Raw genomic sequence first — 21,280 nt, forward strand, 5'->3', positions numbered from 1 at the left:
TTTCTTCCACCAAAGTGCATGACCATACACTTTCCAATATTGTATTTCATTTGCCACTTCTTTGCCCATTCCCCTAAACTAAGTCTCTCTGCAGGCTCTGTTTCCTCAACACTACCTGCTCCTCCACCCATCTTTGTATCATTGGCAAATTTAGCCACAAGTCCATTAATACTGTGGTCCAAATCATTGACATACATTGTAAAAAGCAGCGGTCCCAACACCGACCTCTGTGGAACTCCGCTGGTAACCAGCAGACAGCCAGAATAGGATTCCTCTATTCCCACTCTCTTTTGTGTTGACCAGCCAATGCTCCACCCATGCTAGTAACTTCCCTGTAATTCCATGGACTCTTATCTTGCTAAGCAGCCTCGTGTGCGGCACCTTGTCAAAGGCCTTCTGAAAATCCAAGTACACATCTACTGCATCTCCTTTGTCTACCCTGCTTGTAATTTCCTCAAAAAATTGCAGTAGGTTTGTCAGGTAGGATTTTCCTTTCAGGAAACCATGCTGGTTTTGGCCTATCTTGTCATGTGCCTCCAGGTACTCCGTAATCTCATTCCTAACCATCGATTCCAAAAGCAGAGTGAAGGATGCCCATGGCGTTTCAGAGAAATCATCAAGAGGAGGTGATTCCAAGTAGAACTAAAAGCCTAGTCAAACAGGCAAACAGCAGGCCGAGGAGAGTTTCAAAAAGATACACAGAATAACAGTGTAAACTAGTTCTTGACAGCACACTGTATAAAGGCACAGGTTAAAGTGAACTCAGGTAAACATGACTATCTGTTCTGATATCAAATCCACAATCTGATTAGTTTGTACCAATTTATGGGAGGCTGCCATTCACTTCTTACCAATTCTGAATGATTGTCTGCAAGCCAGAGACATCTTGGCCATTAGGTAGGCCAGGAAAAGAGTAATGTAAAGACAGACAAAGAATGAACAGATAAGAAATGGAAATTAAGAAATGGATACCTAAATTATTGAGTATACCCCTGAACTCCCAGAAGACTGATTATGGCAAACTTTAGGCTCAGATGTTGTTTTAATTAACAAAGGCAGAAACAAAAGAATCCATTGGTCACAGGAAGACATGATCACATTGTTCTTGGTTGAACAATTACAATGGCAGATTTGACTTATACTTGTAATTCTGCCTTAATGATGAGTAAATATTAAAGAACCATAATAAAACTATTTTAACACAAATATGCAAATTTTAGCTTCAAGCCAAACCAAATATGTAAAATTATCAGTCTCAAAGCCTTATATTAGCTGACCTTTACCATTTAAAAATTGGAAACTTACAGTCTTTCCTCCTCCCACAGAACATAGTTTACTCGAGTCAGGGGAAACTGCACAACAATAGACCCACTGTCTGTGGCCATCTAATACATGTAGTACTTTACCTGCGGTAGAAGAGAAAAGGAAGTTTGTCATACTAAAATAATACTCACGTTTGTATTTTACATTCATGAGTGAGGTTAAATATTTCTGGGAGTGGCAGAGTCAAAAGGGAAACACCCAACTTGAAAGCCATTTCCTGTCATGGAGATTCCATGAATTCCAATTGACAGATAACATCACAGATCAACTTCATCTCTAATTTCATAAATAATAGAAGTAGGTCCCCAAGTTTCCGGCCTAAATGACTCAAATCATTTTTGGAATGCTTATAAAATTCCCCAGCTGACCAAAGTATTAACTCTTTCTGGAATGATAATTCAATGCAAAAAAAAAAACCAAGGATAATTGTATGTTACCCGAATTACTAGCCTTACAGTATAATACCTAAAATGGTGGGCAAATTCTGTTTAAAATAGAGTAAATTAATTAGATTACAAAGGATATTTTAAATTTGCATCCACCATTCCCTCCCCTTCCTCTGTCCCACTTGCTGCTTATATTACAAATGATCCAGCCCCCAAGAGCTGTCCAATGGTTGACCCCAAGATAAATTCTATCTTGATTTCCAGTTCTCCTCTGTTAAACTTTTCTTTCTTAACTTGGACTTACATCTGATAATTAAAGGATGAATCTATTGTACCAGCACATTAGATGGTTATTAAATTGATGCAAAGGATGCATCAGCAGCATTGCAGCTGCTGTTACAGAGTTCCGATCCTGACCTAGGGCGCCAAATGTGGAGCTTGCCAATTCTCTCTGTGATGGCATGGGTTTTCTACTTGTGCTCAGTACTCCTTCCACATCCAAAGATGTGCTGGTACTTTGATGGGCAGCTGTAAATTGCCTTTTAGAGCAGGTGGCTGGTAGGTTGCAAGCCACATGAGAGAGAGCAGGTTATGACATGATAAATGAGGGAACAGGGGACTGGAATGTTTCCTATGGATTTGGCTACCCTGTTATAGAAAAGACTCCGTTAAGCTGGAAAGAGTACAAAGAAATTTTATGAATAATGTTGCCAGGAGTTGAGGGTCTAGGTTAGAGGGAGAGGTTGGATAGACTAGGTCTTTATTCTTTCAAGTGCAGGAGACCAAGGGGTAACCTTATAGAGGTGTACAAAATCTTCTTGTATAGTTCTGGATCACTGGTCACGAATGCCACAGATATAGCCCTCAGCAGACTATGAATCTCCTAGCTCATCCGTAGCTTTTGGTTTGGGCACATCTGGTATATTTTTGAAGGTACACACTCATCCACACAGATTTTGATGAAGTCAGTGACAACTGTGGCATATTCATTCAGATTTGAAGATGAGTGCCCGAATATTGTCCAGTCCACCAACTCAATGCAGGCCTGTAAGCGCTCCTCTGGCTCCCTCAACCGTATCTTCATGGTCCTCACTACTGGTGCTGCAGCCTTTAGTCTCTGTCTATATGGTGGGAGTAGAAATACCGCCAGGTGATTGGGCTTTCCAAAGTGTGATCATGGGATAGCACGGTAAGCATTCTCGATGGTGATATAACAGCGGTCAAGTGTTTTGGCTCCTCTGGTTCCACTGGCGACATGTTGATGGTAATTGTTCAGAGACTTCAAGCTGGCCTGGTTGAAGTCCCCTGCAATATTAGAGGAGGCATCAGAGTACGCTGCATTGTGCCTGTGATGGCAGAGGTCTCCCTCGGCAAATAAAGAGGATGACATTTGACCTCTAGATGTTCCAGGTTGTGAGACAGAACCATCATGTCTGTACATCACAACGAGTTAATCAAAAAGAGTGCTGCGTCCACAAAGTTGGGGGACAACCATGTTTCCGTGAAGTAAAGTACACAGCAGCCCCTGATGTCCCTCTGGTACAGCAATCTTGCTCTGAGGTCTTCAATTTTATTTTCCCCCGAGACTGTACATTCACCAGCAGGCTAGTCAGGATTGTGGGTCTAAGGCTTCAGTGTTTCAATCGTACCCGCAAACCAGCGCGCCATCCCCACTTCTGTTTTCTTAAAGGAAACTGCACTCACAACCAGAGTCTGCAGTCCAGGATCTGTCAATTTTGAGTACCAACAGATTTTTTTAAAAAAACGTCTTAAAACGATGCTGCTCACTAAAGTACTGTACCCATGTCTGTGACTGGATTTCAGCTGTAGTGCTCCTAAAAGGGAATATTTCACGATTCCTATCGGAGCTGCATGCAAAGAGTTGCTACTTATCTGCACCATCTTAGCTTTAAGATGAATAGGGAAAGTCTTAGGAAGCCAAGAAGGGCAACTTGTTTCCACCGAGAGTAGTGAGTATATGAAACAGGCAGCCAGAGGAAGTAGTTGACGCAAAACACAGCAACAACATTTGAAAGGCATTTGGACACACAAGTCGATAGGAAAGATTTGAAGGATATGGGAGAAACACTGGTAAATATGACAAACTTAGGTGGGCAACTTGATTAGCATGGATGAATTAGGCCAAAAGGCCTGTTCCCACGCTGTATGACTGACAGATGGGATTGCTCTGAACGCTGGCATAGACTTGATGGCTGAATGGCACCCCATGTTGTAAGGAAATACGACAAATTAGCAATGGAGTAGAGAATCTGTGAGAATGGATTAGTATGGTTAATATTCTGTACAAGGACTTAAAAAAAAAAGTACAGCAAAATACAACCAAGCCTGTGGAATTACAGCACGGATGTGAAAGTTCAGTGCGAGAGACTTGCACTGAACTTCTTTTTAAATTGGAGTGTGGCATGTAATGACATCATCCTTCAGGTGCTAGTATTAACACCAGTACTCTCTTTGCCATTTATTGACGCATGAACTTGGAAACAAAGCACAAATTTTGAAGTATGCTTTTGATATGATACTAAGTAATAAACAATAAATAGGACTACAGATGTCAGCAAGGCAAACACAGAAGTTTAATGCATAACATTTTAATGGGAGAAATGAGAGAAGAGGTAAACAAACTAAATTTAAAGAGGATACAGAGAGAAAACAGAAAGCCAGGAAATAGAATATGTACCTACACAGATTTTTACAGGTGGTAAGAAAAGTTAAGAATACCATTTAAACGAAGAATTATAATTGAGATACAATGGGTGCAGAAAGTATATAGCAACAGAACTGAATAGGTGTTGGGAAAGTACAAGGTGCCACCTTTTCAGAATAAGACAATAGCTGTTGTCAAGATGCAAAGGAAATTTACCAGAAAGCAGGTAACCTGGTACCTGCTACCTGGTAGTTGGAGATATTTGGGTTTTTCCCCACCTTATAGCAAAGGTGCTTTGGAGACTTGTGTGTTTAAAAAAAAATCAGAACAAATGTTTTCAAAGAATTAGTAACGAGAAACTGCTTCCACTCTTAGACATGCGTCTGATCACAATAAACAAACTGGAGGTTTGGCGAAAGGCTATGCAAATATGCGAGGCCAGTAAGGTGGTTAAGTTACTTTCAACTCTGCCTATTGTGTTCATGAGTATTATTCAGAATGAAGGGTGATTTTTTTTCCATTTCGTTTCTTCAGAAATTAGCGTGGATGAATAACCCAATCAACCTTTTATTCCTTTTCAACCTAAATTCTTGGGCTCTCCTGGAGAACTAGAAGCCATACATCCCTATAAAATGGAGATGAGGAGGAATTTCTTTAGCCAGAGGGTGGTGAATCTGTGGAATTCAATTGTCACAGACAGATAAAGAGGCCTAATTCTGCTCCTGTGGGTTATGGTGTTATGTTGAAATTTAATTCACAAGTTAAACAGCCTGTTTATACTTCAACCTCATGATAAAGTACAGTGCTGTGCAAAAGTCTTAGGCACCCAAACTACACGTGTGCCAAAGACTTTTGCACAAAACTGCCTTTGTCAACATGGAAACGGTGAGGGAGTTTGTAAATCTGGTGGGAGCAAAGGATGTGGGGAATGGACCTCTGGGAGAAGTGTGGGACAGGTGCCAGAGGAGTACTTGCTTCCTCTCCTCTTCCTTCCTTTCCCCAGTGGTGATTCCCCTCTCCCTGCCTCCTTCCCACTCTCAGTCCACAAAAGAGACCCATATCAGAATCAGTTTATTATCGCGTCGGCAGGAGTATAGTGCAATACATAAAATTACTCAAGTATTCAAATACTCAAACACACACGTACATACACACACACACACAGACTTTTGCACAGGACTGTATTGAAAGGAAAATAAAGGTTTTCATTTACCTTTCTGTTGTAGGTCCCATACACGCAAAGTTGTGTCTCGTGATGCAGAGACCAGCATGAAGTTTTTGTTGGAGATAAAAGCAAAACACCTCACCACAGCCTGATGGCCTTTTAAATTGAAGAGTAGATGCGCTACAACAGAAACAGATAACAACATGCTATGAAAATACAATCCTTTCTATCACATGTCAGTGCATAGAACATTTGCTGGGTCTGACTCTGGAGAAAACTTCGAGGAGTTTAGCTTTCCCATATCCTTCTTGCCAATATTTAATACCTAGGCTTGCAAAATACTTAACTGCAGTGGAGAAGATCAATCCAATATGTGCAAAACGTATGAGCTGTAACATATTGCCATGAGATTAACCCAAGATTATTCTCATACCTTTCTACTATACAACATGGAATACAAAAGCACAGGAGCAGGAGCAGACCACTTGTCAGCATGAAACATGTTTAGCTGTCAAAATCTCTGCTCTTCGTTAAAATCGTGACTGCCCTCATCTTTATACTCCTGCCCATTTCTCCATACTCACAATTGCCTCAGAGGCCAAAAAACCTGCCCATCTCAGCCTTGATCATGCCTATAGAATTCCCAAGATTCACAGCCCTTAAAAGGAGAAATTAACTTCTCACCTCAATCTTAAATGAGTGACTTTTAATTTCAAAAGTCTGCCCCCAATTCTAGATTTCCCCCACAAGGGGGAAGCATCCTCTCGAAAACTCTTTTTAACACCCCTGAGAATATTAAGTATTTCATTAAAATTACCTCTCATTCTTTTAAACTTGCAAGTTCTGTTTCAACCTGTTCAACTTTTCATAATGTCAACCCTTTACCCCAGGAATCAATATAATGAACTTCCTTTGAAATGCCACTGCAGCAGGTTTATCCCTTATGTTAGAAGGCCAAAAACTAGTCACAGTTCTCCATATATGGTCTCACCAATTGTACAATACTTTCAAAACTGCAACCCCTTTTCAGTCAAAGATCAGTTAACAAATATTGGGTGTGAAACTCTTCACAGTAAGAAATAACTTTATCGATGTTACTTTTTATTTTTTAAAAAATGCTCTAGCCAATTGTTCAGAAAAGAAATCCCCAAAATATAATTTTACTCTGATCCTGACCTAACACCTTAGCATCCATTCATCATACACTGGATCTTATGTTTCTCACGCGTTCTATCATTAGCACATTCCTATATGCTTCACTTTATGATGACCATTACTTAACTTGAATACCTTGCTATCATATCAATGAAAAGGAACCAAACTTGTTTCTGAAGTTCAAAGCAGAAAGAAACAACACTGAAGGAATACCATTGCAAGCATGAACATGCCCGGTTGTCAATGGGACCATTTGCAACATTAAACAGTTAGAATGCACTTTTGCATCTTGTAGTTCATCATGCAATGGCATCTCCACGGTTTGCTTGCACAATACATGCCAATGATATAGTTTAGAGGAGTGTCCGTGGAGTCACCAGGGAGGGGCTGCTGACTCGGGGTGTGCTCCTTTTGGTTTCTCTGACAGTACATTCCAAATTCCTAACGGAGGATGAGAACACACTAAGCTACAATTCCCCTGAACACCTTATAACTAGCCTTAGGACTTGCATCACCAGGTTCAAGAACAATGACTATCCCTCAACCATCAGGCTCTTGACCAAAAGGTGATAACTACACTCAGTTACCCATCCATTGAGATGTTCCCACAACTAATGATCTCACTACGAGGAATCTATCTTGTTATCTCATGTTCTCGTTATTTATTGAAATCTGCATTTGCAGTTTGTCATCTTCTGAGCTCCAGCTGATCTTCCATTGATATAGTTACTATTCTATAGACTTGCTGAGTGCACCTGTAGGAAAATGAATATCAGGGTTGTATATGGTGACATGTATGTACTCTGATAATAAAATTTACTTTGAACTTTGAGAGCAGCAGACACGTGGTATCAGCCCGAGCTGCAAGGTCCCTCAACATCACACATGGTCTTGACTACCACCAGACTTTCAAGGTCACTATGTCTAAACTCTAGGATTTCTATGCCTAAAAACTCTGTGGGATTACCTTTCTCAGAAAATAAACAACACTGTTTCTACATCGCACACACGAGGAAATCTGCAGATGCTGGCATTTCAAGCAACACACATGAAAGTTGCTGGTGAACGCCGCAGGCCAGGCAGCATCTCTAGGAAGAGGTACAGTTGACGTTTCAGGCTGAGACCCTTCGTCAGGACTAACTGAAAGAAGAGCTTGTAAGAGATTTGAAAGTGAGAGGGGGGAAAAGGGAAGATCCGAAATGATAGGAGAAGACAGGAGGGGGAGGGATGTAGCCAAGAGCTGGACAGTTGATTGGCAAAAGGGATATGAGAGGATCATGGGACAGGAGGCCCAGGGAGAAAGAAAGGGGGGGGGGAACCAGAGGATGGGCAAGGAGAATAGTGAGGGGGACAGAGGAAGAAAAAGGAGAGAGAGAGAAAGAATAAATGTGTGTATATTAATAAATAACAGATGGGGTACGAGGGGGAGGTGGGGCATTAACGGAAGTTAGAGAAGTCAATGTTCATGCCATTGGGTTGGAGGCTACCCAGACGGAATATGAAGTGTTGTTCCTCCAACCTGAGCGTGGCTTCATCTTTACAGTAGAGGCGGCCCTGGATAGACATATCAGAATGGGAATGGGATGTGGAATTAAAATGTGTGGCCACTGGAAGATCCTGCTTTTTCTGGTGGACAGAGCGTAGGTGTTCAGCGAAATGATCTCCCAGTCTGCGTCGGGTCTCGCCAATATATAGAAGGCCACATCGGGAGCACCGGATGCAGTATATCACCCCAGCCGACTCACAGGTGAAGTGTCGCCTCACCTGGAAGGACCATTCAGGGCTTGTCCATTTGTCCTCATCCCTCCCCACCGATCTCCCTCCTGGCATTTATCCTTGTAAGTGGAACAAGTGCTACACATGCCCTTACACTTCCTCCCTCTCTACCATTCAGAGCCCCAGACAGTCCTTCCAGGTGAGGCGAAACTTCACCTGTGAGTTGGCTGGGGTGATATACTGCATCCGGTGCTCCCGATGTGGCCTTCTATTTATTGGCGAGACCCGACGCAGACTGGGAGATCGTTTTGCTGAACACCTACGCTCTGCCCGCCAGAGAAAGCAGGATCTCCCAGTGGCCACACATTTTAATTCCACATCCCATTCCCATTCTGACATGTCTATCCACGGCCTCCTCTACTGTAAAGATGAAACCACACTCAGGTTGGAGGAACAACACCTTATATTCTGTCTGGGTACCTTCAACCTGATGGCATGAACACTGACTTCTCAAACTTCCGCTAATGCCCCACCTCCCCCTCATACCCCATCCGTTATTTATTTATATATACACATTCTTTCTCTCACTCTCCTTTTTCTCCCTCTGTCCCCCTCACTATACCCTTTGCCCATCCTCTGGTTCCCCCCCCCCCTTTTCTTTCTCCCTGGGCCTCCTGTCCCATGATCCTCTCATATCCCTTTTGCCAATCAACTGTCCAGCTCTTGGCTCCATCCCTCCCCCTCCTGTCTTCTCCTATCATTTCAGATCTCCCCCTCCCCCTCCCACTTTCAAATCTCTTACTAGCTCTTCTTTCAGTTAGTCCTGACGAAGGGTCTCGGCCTGAAACGTCGACTGCGCCTCTTCCTATAGATGCTGCCTGGCCTGCTGCGTTCACCAGCAGCTTTGATGTGTGTTGCTGTTTCTACATGTTACTTCGTCTGTATTCTGAAGGCTCACCACACCTTCCGAAAGGCAATTCATGACGGACAACAAATGGTCAGATACAAGTGAACAAAAAAAAACTAATGCAGATGTCAAGCTAATGTAATATTCTAGAATGCAAACTTCCCAGGGCAGCCCACAGAGGAGGAAACATACCTCTCTGCCAAAACTGACAAAGTGGCAGCATTAGCACTTAGAGGCAGGCCAGTTTCCTGGTTGAGAATCGGAATGTTTGAAGGATTTACTGACCAGTTACTTGCATTACAGGATCTTTCCTGATGGCCCTGTAGCTAACAAAAAGTAACACTATACATTAAATAGGTGTACTTTTCAGAGCTCATTCAATGTACGTACTGGAATAAACATAACACCCTTACATGTCAATAGCATTCTCATTGAAAATAAAGACATTACTCACAATACTTTGATTTTAACCCCGTATACAAAAGGTACTGATATTTAATCACTGGATATCTTTATATTGGAAAATGCAATTGCAGATATAAATACATGATTTTCTTTTTTAAAAAAAAAGGCTATGCTCTGTAAACTGAAGGACAACATACTCTCTTGCTCTTGAATACTTTGGACTCCACATTCTGAAAATCACCTCAAACAGTAATTTTCCCAAATATTACAAATGATCTCATCAATTCATCTTATGCAGCATAAAATAAAATAAACCTCAGTGCACGGACCAGTGTGGAAGAATCGTGGGGAAATAGGCTGGGTTTTTATTCCCTGGAACGAAGGAACCCGAGGGATGATCTAATTAAGGTTTATATAAAATAACAGGCATTGGTAGGGTAGATGGTCAGAATCAGTTTTCTCCTTGGAGAGAGAGAAAAAAAAACAAGAGCATAGATTTAAGGTTAGAAGACGACATTTCATTGGGGATTTGACAGGAAAGATGTCTTAAGAAAAGGTGGTTGATAATCTGGAGCTCTGTCACAGTAAGTGGTGAAATCAGATACAATCTGATTAAAAGGGTATTTACAGAGGCACTTAAATGGACGAGGCACAGCAAAACAGCTTAATGTAGACAAATGAGATTAGTATTCTTGGGTAAAAAAGTTGCCATTGATGTAGTGAGCCAGAAGTTTCATAGAGATAACACTAAGCTGCCTTTGCCATAATTAATATAGTGAGAACACCATACAAACAATTGGCTCAGAATTCAGTATTGTTAAAAACAAAACATTCCGAGTGACCCTAGATCAAGTTGCTCATAGATATATAAAATGTTTACATGTTGATAAACAGTTCGTTTCACTGGAACCACGTGATCTAATAAATACAAATACATTGCTCATCTTAAAATGCATGCAGAAATATGCTGCCTGTTTATTGTAGATTATATGATGTTGTAATAATGAAAATGAACCTTAGTAAAAATTCATGTCTGACCAACATAATTCCTCCCAGCAGCAACCCTAGCCAAGTGAATCTAAGGGATGGGCAAATCGAATAAGAGCAACTCTGTTATAGTTGAGTGATTGTAAATAATGGGATGGGTTAAAAATAAATCCTTTTAAAGAAAGGCACTCCTGTTGATGATTACATTGAGGTTTCAACTCTACTGTTGCATTCAAAAACCAAGTATATAGATTAGAGGAAACAATAAATGGTTTCCAAGTAAAACTCTATTTAACATTCAGCCTAGCCCATCACAAATCATCCAAGCAATGAAAGGAGGTTGAAACAAGAAATGGCAGTCACCTTTTGTTGGGCACCCCTCCCATAATAGCTCCCAAATTCACTGAACCTTTGCAAGTCATACAAAATGTAGGAGGAACTCAGGTCTATGGAAAAGAGTAAACATTCGACATTTCAGGCTGAGATCCTTCTTCAGGACTCGGTTGGGGGGGGGGGGAGGAAAGAGGGGGAGAAGATGCCAGAATATTGAACCTCATTGAACCTTTATTGTTCATTCAATTCCACAGGGAAAATATACAGATTTCGAGTGAGAGAGTTTTCGATTAAGCCAGTATTACTGATTCTCTTTTTAAATATAGAAATAATTTGAATCTTGTAATTATACAGGAGAAACATGCAAAACAACCTAATGCTGATACTTAAATGTGTTCCCAGCTCTACATGCAGCTGAACAAATTTGCAAGAAAAAGTTTATGAACACTTTGCAATTAACTGGTCTTCTGCATTAATTATTCATAAAATGTGGTCTGATCATCATCTATGTCACAATAATAGTCAAACATAATCTGCCTAAACTAATAAAACACAAACAATTGTACTTTTCATGTCTTTATTGAACACATTGTTTAGTCATTCACAGTCCAGGCTGCAAAAAGTATGTGACCCCTTGTAGTTAATAACTGGTAGAACCTCCTGAACAGCAATAACTCCACCAAACGTTTTCTGTAGCTGCAGATCAGACTTGCACGATGGTGAGGAGGAATCTTAGACCACTCCTCCATGCAGACTGTTTCAATTCATCAATATTTCTGGGATACCTTGAGTGAACAGCTGTCTTCAGGTTGTGCCGTAGCATCTCCATTGGGTTAAGGTCTGGACTCTGACTTGGCCATTCCAAATCACAAATTTTCTTTTTAAACCATTCTGTTGTTGATTTACTATTGTGTTTTGGATCACTGTCTGGTATCATCCAACTTCTATTAAGCTTCGGGTGACAGACTGCTGCCCTAACATACCCTTGTAAAATGTCTTAATACAATCTTGAATTCACTGTTCCCTCAAAGACTGCAAGTTGTCCGGGCCCTGAGGCAGTAAGGCAGCCCCAAACCATGATGCTCCTTCCACCAGGCTTTATAGTTGGGATAAGGTTTTGGTGTTGGTGTGCTGTGCCCTTTTTCCTTCAAACACAGCGGTGTGCATTTCTGCCAAAAATGTCAACTATTGTCTCATCTGTCCACAGAACATTGTCCTAGAAGTGTTGTGGAATATCCAGGTGGTCTTTTGCAAACTTGATACATGAAGCAATGTTTTTTACTGGAGAGCAGTGGCTTCCTCCATGGTGTCCTTCCATGAACACCATTCTTGTTCAACGTTCTTCCTTACGGTGGGCATATGATCTCCATCAGGATGGCCCTTAAAGTACTACAGTTAATTTTAAGTGTCTTTGAGTTAGCAAAGGAAGATACAATTTCATATCCCACAAGATCATAAAACATTTGGAGGCACGCTTAATCAGTCAAACTGTGAACCACCCTCTCCCCACGCTGAAAATATACTCACTGTCAGCATCTACCACACGTCAGACACTTACGTTTGATTTAAAAAAACTCCTGAGAGGTATTTGCATCACTGAACCTATAACTTCCAGGAGGTTAATATTTTGAGAGAGGAAAAATAGATATTTTGCATACAAATGGTTTAAAGGCAGCTGCTCCTCTGGGTGACAAGTACATTCTATCACCACAACACCATTGCCAACATAACAGGATACCTCAAGACATTTTACCGGTAGGCACTTCCCACAGTTTGATTTCTCCATTTGAAAGACCTGTGGCGAGGATCATTCCCGAGCGCTTGCTCTGGTTCGCTGACGACTGACTTCTGTTCTCAGAGGGAGGGGATCCAATTGCTAACCCCCACACATTCTGACCACAGTCGATTATCTTTTCACCACACTGGCTTTTTGCCTTGCCATCCGATTTTAAACGACTTGTGCTTTTACGGCTTCTGTAAAAACGAAAAGGTAAAAATATTGCTGATTAAGAATTCGCTGACCATTTTAGGATGAAAAACTTCTGCCTGTACAAATACAAATCCATTTGCGCTAGGTCAGCAGCTAACACAGTCTTCACTGTGATGGACCAAGCAAGTGATTTATTTCATATATAACCATATGACAATTACAGCACAGAAACAGGCTATCTCGGCCCTTCTAGTCCATGCCGAACTCTTACTCTCACCTAGTCCCACCGACCTGCACTCAGCCCATAACCCTCCATTCCTTTCCTGTCCATATAACTATTCAATTTAACTTTAAACGACAACATTGAACCTGTCTCAACCACTTCTGCTGGAAGCTCATTCCACACAGCTACCACTCTCTGAGTAAAGTAGTTCCCCCTCATGTTACCCCTAAACTTTTGCCCTTTAACTCTCAACTCATGTCCTCTTGTTTGAATCTCCCCCACTCTCAATGGAAAAAGCGTATCCACATCAACTCTATCTATCCCTCTCATAATCTGAAATACCTCTATCAAGTCCCCCCTCAACCTTCTATGTTCCAAAGAATAAAGACCCAACTTGTTCAACCTTTCTCTGTAACTTAGGTGATGAAACCCAGGTAACATTCTAGTAAACCTTCCCTGTACTCTCTCTATTTTGTTGACATCTTTCCTATAATTTGGTGACCAAAACTGTACACAATGCTCCAAACTTGGCCTCACCAATGCCTTGTACAATTTCAACATTACATCCCAACTCCTATACTCAGTGCTCTGATTTATAAAGGCCAGCATACCAAAAGCCTTCTTCACCACCCTGTCCACATGAGATTCCACCTTCAGGGAACTATGCACCATTATTCCTAGATCCCTCTGTTCTACAGCATTCTTCAATGCCCTACCATTTACCATGTATGTCCTACTTTGATGTTCACAGAGAAACCCAAACATTTTAATTGCAGTTATTTTCCTGATAATTCTATGCACATTTAATATTATTTATTTAACAGCATGTCACAGGAACCAGCCTCCTCTCTATGGACTCTGTCTACACTTCTCACTGCCCTAGTAAAGCAGCTAGCGTAATCAAAGACCCAACCCATACCTGGCATTCTGCCCTTAACCCATCAAGCAGAAGATACAAAAGCCCAAAAGCACGTTCCACCGGGCTGAAAAGCAGCTTCTGTTCCACTGTTATCAGACTCTTAAATGATTTGAAGGAGGTTTGACCTCACAATCTATATCATTTTGATTTTGCACATCATTGTTTACCTGCACTGCACTCTTTCAGTATCTTTTAGACTTCATTCTGCATTGTTATTGTTTTACCTTATTCTAGTTCAACACACTGTGTAAAGACTTGATCTGTATAAACACTATGCAATATAAACTTGCACTGTATCCTGGAATATATGACAAGAACAAATCAATGCCAATATTCATTTGTATAACACAGAAACCAACCAGTCCAGCTTTCCTCGCCCAACCAGCAGGTTAAGCATTATAGCTAAACAGTTTCCACGTAAATAGATGTATCCTATCCAACTTAATTACTAGCAGAAAGGGCAACACCACTCTGTTGGTAAAGTAGTTTCGTAGTTGTTCGCAGGCTGACAATGACATTTCAATTCTTAAACATTGCACAGCCTCTGAAATCCAATGATTAAGTTTACCAAGATATAATGATTCAGACATTTTTCTAGACAGGTCAAAGGTTCACATGTCTGTGGCTAGATTATCTCAACAAGGTGGTAGATATGTAACATTTCATCCGGGAAACACAAAGTTATGGCTTGGGCGCTTTGTGTTTAAGAAGAATTAGCCAGGGTTCCTCCTCACAGCTCAGTGGATCTGTGTTTGTTTGGACATCATGTGAGATTAGCTCATGATCTCCTGTAATATTCTCAAGGTTAGTACAATCTCAGATGGCCATGAGAAGGCATATAGGACTGAGACAGATCAGCTGGTTGAATAGTGTCGAAACAGTAACCTCGCACTCAATGTCAGCAACAAACAAGGAACCGACTTCGGACTTCAAAAAAAAGGGAAAAGAGAGCAGTTCTCACTGAGGGGTCAGTAGCGAGAAGGATGAGCAGCTTCAAGTTTTTCTGCGTTAGTGTCTCAGAGGATCTGTACTGGGCCCAACGTATTGCAGCAGTAACAGAAGATAGCAGCAGTACTTCATTAAGAGCTTGAGGAGATTTGGTACGTCAAAGACTCGGTAGGTGTACGGCAGAGAGCATTCTAAGTGCTCTGGACCTGCCATGCACAGGATCTCAAGAAGCTGCAGAGAGTTCAGACTAAACTAGGTCTATCACGAGCACAACCCCCTCACCCTCCCACCAAAAATCAAAGACATTCATTTACTTAGTGATTCAGTGCAGATTAGGCCCTTCTGGCCCATCAAGCTATACTACCCCAGCAATCCCAACCTAATTCTGGGACAATTTACAATGACCATTTAACCTACCCAATACGTCTTTGGACTCGCAAAAGGAAACCGTCAAGAGGAGTGTCTCAAGAAGGTGGCATCCATTATTGCGGACCCTCACCATCCGGGACATGCCCTCTTCTTATTACTACCATTAGGGAGAAGCTACAGGAGCCTGAAGATGCACACTCATCAATTTAGGAACAGTTTCTTCCCCTCTAATCAGATTTAAGAATATTTGATAAACTACCTCATTATTCATCTTTTCCACTATTAGTTCTTAGAGATTTTTATGTCTTTACACTGTACTGCTGCTGTAAAACAACAAACTTCACATCATTTGTTGGTCATAATAAACCCAATTCTGAAACTGCAGTAAATAATGCCCACTTGCACAAGATTGCAGAGGATAACCAATAGTACTGAGTCATTCCACAAGGAAGGTTATCTAAAGAAAAAGGAAGATTGGTAGCGAAGATTACAAAGCTAATATAATCAGATATATTTTTTTCAAAGACTTATGTTTATATTAATTAACATCGAGCTAGAAGAGTGGAACATCATCTGCAGTTCCTCATCCTTGGAACAATTCTAGTAATTGTTTCTGAATTCTCTGAAGGACCTTCTCATTTTTCCCTCCCACAGTGTACTGACTGAAATTGGAGAATGTACCCCATGCATTGATATTCAAATCAAGAATCCTCACCCTGAACTCTGAGAAGCACCAATTTCTTCCAGAACAGCCATTTATCACATTTCCGCTCTCTGCCCCATCCTTCATACTCCAGACTATTTATTCTAAGTAGATCTTTTTTTGTGTAACGTTTCACAGCTTCTGATAATGCATAAAGCTGATAACTGCATTCCTTTAATCAACTTTTCATATTGGCAACCAATAATAAGTTTGCTTTTAAATCCTTGTTAGCTTCCCCTTTATAATTCATGCTTCTGCAAGTGACTGTTAATTTTCTCTTATCAACTCACCCTATTCTTTCTAAAGGCTTTCCTACCAAAAGTTAAACCGTCAAGTTTGTGATTACTGAGCATATCCTCACAATGGTTTTAAACAAGGTTTCATACTTCGCATTTTATAGGCCACTGGAACTCCCCTGCATTTCCTGACACAGACCAGCTTCAATTGGTGCCATCCACATAGGATACAGATCTCTGATAACATTGGACAACAATTTTTCTCGAAATTGTTGCTTCTTCAGAAATTTATTTTGTTTATGATAGACTGCTTGGAGCAGAACACAAATATAATTTCAGACTACTTGTATCACGTAGGAATTTGGAGAAACAAATTAACTTTCTCTGAATATAGTGTGTTTAATTGTGTAACAGTGCTGATGCCTTGCAATACTGTAGTTCAACTTAGCTAAAACTGTTTTGTTGATGACTTTCATTAGTACTTAGTGTCTGAGGCTTCCCGCTTAAGGCTACGTCCACACTAGACCGGATAATTTTGAAAACACCGGTTTTGCTTAAAAACGATAGGCATCCACACCAGGCGATTTTGAAAATACCTCTGTCCACATTAAAATGGATATTTGGGTGAATCTCCTCCTACTGGGCATGTGCAGGACACGTCTACAGAAAACAAGCGAAGAGGAAACAGTATACTTGGTGCACATTTGTCCAGTTACAGACTAGAAAAATTTAAAAGTAAGTTGCCAAACGACGGACAGCTGTTGGCTCTCGCGCAGGAGGACTTAAAACTAAACAAAAAATACTGGAGCGTATGGAGGCAACCGACAGGGAGCTTGCGGACAGTATGACCTGGCTGACAACGAACATCGAAAAACTGACCAACTCTGTTGCAGAGGGATTTGCAATGATGAGGAATATGATGCCGCCCCCCCCCAGTACTTTTCACTGCCACAATACCAGCCTCACAGCCACTACAATAGCTACACATACGGACACACAGACCCCTGGATGGCCCCACCAGCATCTTCCCCACTCCCACAGAGGGGTCACTCTGGAAACATTTCCTACAGCCATAGTCTCTTCACCGATGAAAGGGACGACAGGTTTTTTAAAACCTCCGGTTACCCCGTACACAGAACACCCAACCAGTGTTTTCAGATTTAAACACTCTGGAGAGCGTTTTAGAAAAACTCTGTTTTTGGGGGAGGAAGACGCCGTTTCAGTGTGGATGGAGGGTCAAAATGAAGAGAAAAAGCTTCGGTTATGGATTTATCTGGTCTAGTGTGGACATAGCTTAAGTGTCCAACAGTAGTCAGTCAGCATTGATGGAGTCTGGTTGCCCTGATACCGTTTCTCCATGACTGCGATGTCGTGGTGAAATCTTTCACCATGCTCATCACTGACAGCGCCAAGATTTGCAGGGAAGAAGTTGACGTGGGAATGCAGAAGTGGAATCTTTAGTGACATGTTGCACTGCATGGTTTTGTATGCTTGAAGCACGTTGACAACCCAGCTGCATATAGTTACCAAGAAAATTTTCAACAACATCCTGAATGTCTTCCACTCACAAACAAGAGGAAAATCTGCAAATGCTGGAAATCCAAGCAACACACACAAAATGCTGGAGGAACTCAGCGACCCAGGCAGCACTTATGGCAAAGAGTATAGTTGACATTTCGGGCTGAGACCCAGCTGCAGCCTGGCCTGCTGAGTTCCTCCAGCATTTTGTGTGTATTACCCGAATGCCTTCAATGAGATTCTATTCACATAGGATAAAGACCTCTGGTAACACCGAACGACAATTTTTTTCTAAGTGTTGTTTCCTCAGAAATTTTATTTATGATAGACTGCTTGAATCATTCCAGAAGTTCTTCACATTGCCTGTCATTGAAGACCTGTTTGATTTGCGGACCAACAAAAATGCCTTCCTTAATCTTGGCATCAGTTCTTCAAGTCAAGTCTATTGTCTTTTAACTATATACAAGGTATATAACCATATAATGTATATAGAAATGAGACAACGTTTCTCCAAACCAGGGTGTAAAACACAGTAGTGTACATGACACACATAACATGATAACTTACGAAGGCAAGGATAAAAAAAAAATCACACAATAACTACAGCGTATTAATATTAAGTGGGGTGTGTGGGGGTGTCAGGGAGGGGTAGTACCTCTGGTGGGGGAACATGCCGCGTCCTTTTCAGGGCGGTTAGTCCACCTTTGGTCCCCACCTGGCACTCAGCTCTCACCTGTGGCTCCCCGTAGCTGTTTGCATGCGACAGCGGCCACACCCCGGGCAACGGCTTCGACAAGCCAGCTAAACCAGGTGAAGGTAGCCGACGGGTCTCAAACCCTCGGTGAGATAGGGAGTTGTCTATCCCAGCATGTGAAGACAGACTCCGGCGGATTGAGCGGACGACACCTATGGAAGGTCCAACGGTCAAGAAGGCGGTCTCTGCAAGCGTCGTGGAACGTGTAGAGCAGGACAAGACACAGAAGACGTCCTGGTCATCCACTGCGCCTAGTCCCATCTCTAGCCGTCTCGACTCTTGTCTTGCCACTGGATCCAGATGGGAATTGGGAAGAGAGAGTGAGGCTGACGCTGCGCAACTCTCCCTCACTTAAATCCAAATGACGCGCTAGTCTCGACACCATCATGATGGTGTCGAGGTCCTCATCGACGTCAACGATGGACGAACAACCAACCAAGCAATATTAAGTATTTTAAGATACGGAACAGATTAACCAGTGACACTTCGAATATGATGCGGCAGAGTTCAGAAGCCTATGGCTTGGGGGAAGAAACTGTTTCTCATACTGACCATTCCTATTTTATGCATCGGCACCTCCTGTCTGATGGTAGAAAGTTAAAGAGGGTGCTGAATCGATGGGTGGGATCCTTAATAACACTAAGGTCCCAGCGTACGCAGTGGTCCTCATAAATGTCCCCGATGAATGGTAGGGAGACCCCTATGATCCTCTCAGCTGTTCTCACAGTCCTCAGTAGGGACTTCTAGTCTGATGCTCGACTCCTCCCAGACTAGATGGAGATACAACTTGTCAGGACACTCTCAATGGTATTCAAAAGTATTCAGGAAGCAAAATCTTTATTGTCCAGTAATGTGTCTAAGTCAATGAAAAGAGCTTTTTGGGTTGGATAGATAGTTATAATCATAGTCACCGAAAACTCAAAAGATGATCTATTACTTGTATTCCATTAAACAAATTTAGATACATTGTAATCATAATCCACTTACTGATTTAACCAGAACAACAAAATCTTGGCTGTAGTACCAAGGGTCTGATCACAGATTATTTTTAGGAATCATTAAGTAGATTTTTTTAACCAATCTTAACACATTCTGCTAGTTGAGAATATTCTTAGTTATGACTTCATCTAAGAGCAATACCTTTGTGAATGAGAGACAGGCTACAGAGTTCCTCATGGAGTTGGGGCATGACCCAGTAATCCTGTATCTGCTGTCAGAAAAATATTACTGATGGAAGTGGTAATTACAACCATTTTCATGCAGCCAGAAGCATGCACTACAGCACTGTCATTTGTGGCAATGTTTTCTGGTCTACCTACTGGACACCAGCAAAAAGCAATGCGTCACATAATCCCCCTCTCATTTCCACTAAGTGGGCTCCGAAAACGGTACCAATATTGATGCATTAATAATGTCAAACCATTTGCAGACATCCAGTCTCCTACACACTTCTGCATTTTTCCCAACCACAAAGCACAATTCTTATTCTGTCGTGACTCGAGAGACTGTCAAGAAGCAGGGGACATAGCTCTCAATTACTTTTATTAATCCTAGGGCAATCTCAAACCATGTGATCTTAGGGGAGCACAAACAGGCTGTGATCAAAGATGACGTAACAGTTTGTTTAAAGTTATACACACTCAGTGGTTACTTTATTAGATACCTCCTGTACCTAATAAGGTGGCCATTGAGTGGATGCTTGTGGTCTTCTGCTGTTGTAGCCCATCTACTGCAAGGTCTGATGTGGAGATACTCTTCTGCACACCACTGTTGTAACATGTAGTTACTTGAGTTACTGTCACCTTCCTGACAGCTGGAACCAGTCTGGTCATTCTCCTCTGACCTCTCTCATTAGCAAGCCATTTTGGGTTTTTGTTGTTGTTTTTCTCACCATTCTCTGTAAACTCTAGAGACTTGAATGTGAAAGTCCCAGGAGCTCAGCAGTTCCTAAGATACTCAATGCACCCCATCTGGCACTAACAATCAGTCCACGGTCAAAGTCACCTAAATCACATTTCTTCCTCATTTTGATGTTTGGTCTGAACAACAACTGAACCTCTTGACCATGTCTGCATGTTTTTATACATCAAGTTCCTGCCACAAGATTGGCTGATTAGATATTTGCATTGATATTTGTACAGGCTGTTTTCCTTTTCAAGTTACATTGTATCCATCTTTATTCCCAGTCCTGTTTACTGGTGGATTGATTTGAGCAAGATTAAATTTGCTGCCCTTATAATAATCTGTTTGAACAAAGTCTAAGATGATGGATGCATGGAGAACAATTGAGATTTCAATGCAACAAGACCATAAGACATACATAGGAGCAGAATTAGATCACAGCCCAGATTCTGCTCTGTCATTCCATCATGGCTGATTTATTATCCCTTTCAACTCCATTCTCCTGCCTTCTCCCCATAATCTTTGACACCCTGACTAACCAAGAACCAACCAACCTCTGAAAGTCTGAGTTAGCACCATCCACTGAATCTCCTTTGTCTATCCTGCCTGTTATTTCCTCAACGAATTCAACAGATTTGTCAGGCAGGATTCCCTCTTAAGTAAATCATGCCAACTTTGGCCTACATATACCTCCAAGTACCCTGAGACCTCATCCTTAGTAATCTTCCCAACCACT

The 21,280-nt window shown here is 41.6% G+C and overlaps 1 protein-coding gene across 2 annotated transcripts in view; it reads right to left on the reverse strand.

The window, feature by feature from the left end:
* wsb2 (WD repeat and SOCS box containing 2) overlaps window positions 1-21,280 on the reverse strand; it is a 36,155-nt gene that overhangs the window by 9,180 nt on the left and 5,695 nt on the right. The window contains exons 3-5 of one of the 2 annotated variants that reach the window (XM_063034595.1): window positions 12,796-13,016; window positions 5,588-5,719; window positions 1,306-1,406 (exon numbers count right to left, since the gene is read on the reverse strand). In XM_063034595.1, the coding sequence (XP_062890665.1) occupies window positions 1,306-1,406; window positions 5,588-5,719; window positions 12,796-13,016 (454 nt within the window). Of the gene's footprint in view, window positions 1-1,305; window positions 1,407-5,587; window positions 5,720-12,780; window positions 13,017-21,280 lie in introns of those variants that run through there. The other variant, XM_063034596.1, reaches the window with a different exon arrangement.

This window comes from Mobula hypostoma, chromosome 27, assembly GCF_963921235.1.
Source record: "Mobula hypostoma chromosome 27, sMobHyp1.1, whole genome shotgun sequence".
In the NCBI taxonomy this organism is placed as follows: Eukaryota; Metazoa; Chordata; class Chondrichthyes; order Myliobatiformes; family Myliobatidae; genus Mobula; species Mobula hypostoma.